General features: G+C 32.9%; 1 protein-coding gene across 1 annotated transcript; it reads left to right on the top strand.

Annotated features, from left to right (window-relative positions):
* Nucleotides 1-2286: 2286 nt before the first annotated feature.
* Nucleotides 2287-6433, top strand: LOC116146990 (dual-specificity RNA methyltransferase RlmN). Its single transcript, XM_031432415.1, is given in 14 exon segments — nt 2287-2314; nt 2317-2382; nt 2458-2583; nt 2586-2638; nt 2720-2801; nt 2891-2957; nt 2959-3064; nt 3511; nt 3699-3737; nt 3740-3807; nt 4214-4298; nt 4301-4377; nt 5179-5271; nt 5951-6433. Coding segments are annotated over 14 exon segments (1134 nt in total). The 3' UTR covers nt 6194-6433.
* The last annotated feature ends 211 nt before the right edge of the window (nt 6434-6644 follow it).

Below are 6644 nucleotides of genomic sequence, written 5' to 3'. Positions count from 1 at the left end.
TTTATCAACACACATTTCGATTTTCACTGAATATCAGTAATAAATTTGTCATAACTTACTTATAAAACTCCAATTGATGAGAGATTTGAATCTTTAGAAATTAGATAGATAGGCTTTAATTTTTATATTATATCTTAATTTAGATAAATGTAGCCTCACTTCCAACCACATTTCTTTATATTACACATATTTTGGTTTCCCTTGTTTTCGATTTTCATGAACAATTAGTAATAATTGACCATAACTTACTCAATAAAAATCCAATTGTGAACGGTTTGAATATGGAAGGACTAGAAAGATAATATTACACAATGAATTTGGATAACTATAGACCTACTATCGAACCATTTATTTTATCATCACACACATAAACCATTTAATTTTATGATCAAAAGAAAACAAATATTGATATATAGTTTTAATTGTCTTTGTTCTATCTCTTTTGTTGATATTTTTTTATTTACATACTATATCGAAAACAAGTTGTTCTGAATATAACCAATTTTATTTGTATCACAAATATCATCTGATTGTTGTCGAACCATGTAGCTTTAGTAAACCATTTGTTATGTGTCGACCATTATTATTATCCTTAAAGGAAAACAAATATTGATATAAAATTTTAATTTAATTGTTCTATCTCTTTTTGTTGATATCTTTTTGTTACATACTATATCATGAAAAGATGTTGTTGCTGAATATCTAATTTCATTTATTTAACAAATATCACTGATGTTTGATGTCAAGCCATGTAGTATTAGTAAATCATTCATTTATCATCACATACATTGAGATTTCCACGAACAATCAGTAATAAATTGACCATAACTTGCCTAATAAAACCCAATTGATGAGGTTTGTTTTTAGAAACAAACATATATGACTTTAATTTGATATAATATGCTATTTGGATGCTTAGGCCCACTGTCAAACCTTCCTTTTATCATCACACATATTTAGTTTTCATGAACAATCAGTAGTAAATTCTATAACTTGTTCAATAAAAATCCAATTGATAGAGGTTTGAATCTTTAGAAACTAGACAGACAGAACGTTAATTTGATATATATATACTTAATTTGGATAACTGAGCCCCCTGCCGAACCATTCTTTTTATCATCCCACACTTTGGTTTCTCCTGTTTCTTGATTTTCACTGAACATCAGTAGTAAATTAGTCTAACTTGCTCAATAAATCAATTGATTAGCGGTTTAATCTTTGGAAACTAGAAATACAGGACTTTAATTTGATATATATACGATGAATTTGAAAAACTATGACCTGCTCGAACCTTCATTTATCATTAGCACATGAAACAAATTCAATTTAGTGATGGCAAAGAAAACAAATATTATATAGTTTTATTGTATTTGTTTTATCTTTTTATTGATGATTAATTTTGTTGTTTGATTTGTGGGTTTTGGGTTTACAATTATCGTTTTTCTTTAGATGCTCATCAAATGTTTTTTTTTGCTATATGTGTAGTCATTTCTAATTACAGCAAATGGATTTGTGTCACAACATCTTTATCTTCATGACTTTTCAATACTTCATATTATACTCTTGAAGTTATTATTGCTTTTTATGTTAGTTCTCTTCTCAACATTATTATTTTTTTTATTCCTAAAATAATATATAAAAATAATTCATTTTTTTTCCAACAATCAAAATCAGTTTTTTCCTTTGACTCTGCAAGTCTCTGGCTTAAAGTTTACATTTTTAACAAGTTTTTTTTCCTATTATATAGATTTATCAACAATAACTGGGTTATCCTGCAAATTTTTTTGCTTTTCTTGACAAGTTTAACTTTGGTTACGATATAATAGTGACATATTTGAGAGAACTAATGATATAACTTTGAGTTAAATTGTGGATATTTTATTTATTATTTTTTATATCAATACAATATAAAATGAACTTCATACAAAATATATATTTAAAACACAAAAACATAATAATTAAAAAAAAAATATATATAAATATATACCGTGCATGTGCAGCTTTCATTTAGTTATTATAGGTTCTCTAATCTAGTTCTAACAATTTTATTTAAGATATAATTTAATTAATCAAGCTAGGTTTTTGTTTTAATAAAATTTACTTTTTATTAAGAGATCTAAAAATTATTATACATGTAATTAATTAGATTTGAAGTATTTCCAGTTAAATAGTTGTCTGAAGACCTCTTATTCCTACCATAAACGACGTCGTTCACTGCTTCGTTTGTTGAAGCAGCGTTCAGCAAAGCCCTGTCGCTCAAACCAAAGACAATAATAACGAGAAAAAATGAGTTACCGATCAATCTTCGACGGCGGATCCTTAGAACCGAATTCGAAAAGGCTGGAATCAACACTCACTTCATTCATACTATCTGGAATAGGCGTTTTGCATATATACGTATATTTTCTCCTTTTTTTTAACCGCAGCAATCTTACAATTTTCTTTTATGAACCAAAGGTTTGTGTTGAAACCCTAACTGCGAATGAACGAAATCCCATCTTTACCCCGGCTGCTTACCCTCTGCTTCGCCTAAATTCAAGCCTCTCACTTCCACTCTTCACTCCGCCATCAAATCCAACGACAATGCACCACCAAACTCCTCGTCAAGCTGCAGGTATTAAACTAACGCTTATCTATTGTTTATTAGATTTTATGAAGTGCGTTTGTTGTTATTTTTTTTGTGGGTTTGTGTTATGTGATGATTGAGTTACAATGGTAGTTTTGTAGGCTGTGATAATGATATGATACTCGTTTGGGGAAATATTGTGGGAAACCTCGCCCTGGCGGCCCTAGGTCCACCTGTGCATTTCATCCCAGGTAACCTTTACTATTTAGTTTCCTGAATTTCGATTGATCAGACTCGTCGGATTTAATTGATTATGCTCATCAGTATGTCTTAAGATTTATTTTTTCTTTAATCATTTGTTTACGGTTGGCTGTAAAATGGGTTGCAATTTTGTGCCACGGGAACTATGGGTTTAAAAGCAATCTGTCATCTGGGGAAATTGTGGAGCAATTGGTCCATGCCTCTCGCTTGTCGAATATACGCAATGTTGTTTTCATGGTAAGCTGTATTTCTAGTGCTTATTGTATCAATCATGAAATGATTGTGTTAAATAATATGATTTTTATGCATTGTTAATTTATAACTTTTATATTGAGGATCACTAGGTGCCAACCTAGGGCCTTAACTCAAGTAGCAAAATTGGGTTGTGAGGTGGGGTTTTCACATAGGTCTTAGATTATGAGCTTACAAATTAGTGAGGTAAAATAAGTTCTGTGATATAACTCTTCCCAAACATGTAACTAGCGTATGAATTACTGAGTAATTATATTGTGAATAAACTATGTTAAACCTGGAATTTTCCAAAAATTGTACTAGAGGAAGTTGTAGTGCCTAATTTCTTTCAAATAATAGAAACTGAACTACTCTTCTGTCCCATTTCTTAAAATTTATTTCCCTCAGTGTCAAAATTTATGAGCTTCTTCTGGTGAATTACTATGCAGAAGGGTTATTTCCTAAACTTCAGGATGCATAAGTTTTTATGCTTTTTTTTTTCCTCCTAACGGAAAGCACATTAAAAGTTTCTGATAGACAGATACTTTATTACATGCAGTGAGCCTGCAGTTTCATCTAATATTATCACCACTAATTTGGTTGATAATAGTTTGCACCTTGCTTTTCTGTTTTTGACCAGGAATGGGGGAACCGTTGAATAATTATGCCTCTTTAGTGGAGCTGTTCGTATCATGACTGGATTACCATTTCAGCTGTCACCAAAGCGAATAACGTTCAACGTAAGTATTGTTAGCTGATGTTCTACAATTTTCTTTTTTGGATTTCAATGAATAGTATATAAAGTTATCAGTTATCATTTTTTTTTTCTCTTGTTTAAGAATCGGGTAAAAACATTCTTCTGAATATTATGAAATTCAATTTCACTAGTGCTCGCCATAATATAGAACATGTGAGTTATTTATGAATCCCGTACTACCTTTCAGATGAGACCCTTTTGTTGTTTTCCTAGCATGGTTCTCATCTTTCCTTTTTCATTCGATAAGTCCAACTGCAAAATCAGCATATTTCTTATTAAGAAAAACTGAATCAAGTGGGATCCTCGAAATTACATTGATTAGTTAAAATGTCATAATGGCTTAGAATGCAGGAGACACTTGACTTACAAGCCTGCCAATTCATCTAATCTTCCTGTAGGTTGGCATTGTTCATGCTATCAATAAGCTTCACAGTGATCTACCAGGTTTGAACTTAGCTGTGTCCCTTCATGCACCAGTTCAAGAGTCCGTTGCCAGATAATGCCTGCAGCACGAGCTTTTCCTCTGGAAAAACTTATGGTGCTTCATGCATATCAAAAACAGGTTGCAATTATTACACATGTTTTCGAAAATTGTTTTGCAATTTAAGCTTGTTTGGTTCTTATTGGGTAGTTTTTAGAATAATCTTTTGAAAAAAGTTAATTGGTGGTATTACGATGTAGAATTTTGAAAAATTAACATAATACCCCTATGTTTATTTATTTACTAAACACCCCTATAATAAAATATCAAAGTTAACAAAACACCCCCAATCCACTCATAATACGGACAGTCGGCCACCACCGCTGAGGGGGGCCGAGTTGCCTTATCGGCGTATGACCGGTTTGATATTGTCGGTCATGGGCCGATATGGCATTTTCCGGCCAGATCTGGCGCATTTGGTCGTTAACGATGACCGTATCTTAGCCGTCATTGACGACTATCTACGGCCGTAGATCTGACATTTTCTGGCCAGATCCAACGTGGTCTGGCTGGAAAAGGCTAGATCGTGGCACTACCGGCCAATTCAGCCGGGAGTGTGCCATTACACCAGATTCGGCCAGCTTCCGACAGTGGTAGCCGGAATCTGGTAAATTTGGGTTACTCGGGTGTTTTTGTCAATTTTTAAAATTTTTTTGGGGGTTGTTTAGTTAAATTACAAATTTGGGGGGATTAAGGAAGTTGAATAATTTGAAAACTATTGACAATAGGTGAAATAAAGTTAACTTTTTCCCAATATGTGAACCAAACGAGCCTTGTGTTTCTTGAAAATTGTTTTGCAGTATTCTCTCTCTCTCTCTCGCCTCTCTCGTGTATCAATTCAGAATTTAACTCATTTTTCAATCTTAAACTTTCAGTCTGCAGAAAATATTTATTGAGTACATCATGCTGGATAAGGTGAATGACGAAGAGCAACATGCTCACCAACTTGGCAAATTACTCGAGACATTTCAAGTGGTAAGTTCTTGAATTTGAAAGTTGGAGCATGGGGAATAATATTCTTCTTTTGTGCTTGTAACATCTGTGCGAATCTATGGATGAACTTCATTGGTGATTTTGCAAAGGCCTGGAAATTTCCTTATCTAACTTGGCAAAATTGTTTTATATGTATAACATCAAGCCACTGACCTATTAGAAGACATTAACAAATAGTTAAATTAATAAAATCTCAAAGCTTATATACAGTTGAATAATTGGATTGGTATCTATGTTACTGGATTTGGGAGTCTGAAATGGTCCCACTATTTTTTCTGTACGTTGAATTCCAGATACATGATTAAAATAATTGTTCTTCATATGCAAGGAAGCTCTTTGGATCTACTGGAACTTTGATCTGGTATGAAATTCCAATCATGTTGAACTGAAACTAAATATTTCTGTTGATCAGAAACTGCATCTAATGTCTTAAACTCACTTAGAGATCTATACTAGTTTCTACCTATTATAACTTTCGCCGGTTTATTGATTTGAAAACAATCATGCTGATTATTTAGCTCTACTGTGGAATATGTGGCTATGCGTTAGTGGCGAGGTTGACATACTGATTATTTATATATGTCAAGCTTAGACAGTTTTGTCATTTCATATGGGCTTCTTTTTTCCTAATCTTGTATCTCATTAAATGCCCTCTGAGCAGGTTGTGAATTTGATATCTTTCAATTCGATTGGTACTTTAAGTCAATTCAATACGAGCAGTGAAGAGAAAGTATCAAGCTTTCAGAAAATTCTCAGAGGTACATATAACATCCGGACAACAGTTCGTAAGCAAATGGGTCAGGATATAATGGGAGCATGTGGTCAGCTGGTGGTGAATCAGACTGACAAGAGGTCTGTTGAGAATACCAGTCGCATGACTGACATAGAGGATTTTGGTCTTTGATTATCCAACTCTAACTCCCTTTTATCCTCCATTTTTGTTTCTGTTTTGATTTTGCTGGTATTTTTGATAGTGCACAATTGATGAAAGCATTTGAAATCTTCTTACTCTAGAATTTAATACCTTGTATCTGTAGTTGTTAGTAATTATAAAAATCAGTTGCAATTTATCACATACCTTGTTCATACCAGCAAACTGTTTTGACATGCTTAAAATACATTTTGGAGTGCGTCCTTTTTTGATATCAGAAATTGGGTTTGACGATTGAGATGCATATTTTATAATGCCATATACCGCCCCTCGTATCCACTTTATCCACTTCCAGATTCCAAATTGGATATTAAAGTATTTTCAGTAGGTCAATTCTAAACTTATATACACACCCAACGTGATGCCGAAACGCAGCCATCATTGACCAAGCGAAATCTTTAGGTCAGATCCCTCAAGAATCTAG

This window comes from Pistacia vera, unplaced genomic scaffold (assembly GCF_008641045.1).
Source record: "Pistacia vera cultivar Batoury unplaced genomic scaffold, PisVer_v2 Contig486, whole genome shotgun sequence".
Lineage (NCBI taxonomy): Eukaryota > Viridiplantae > Streptophyta > Magnoliopsida > Sapindales > Anacardiaceae > Pistacia > Pistacia vera.
This window is presented reverse-complemented; position numbering and strand designations above follow the sequence as displayed.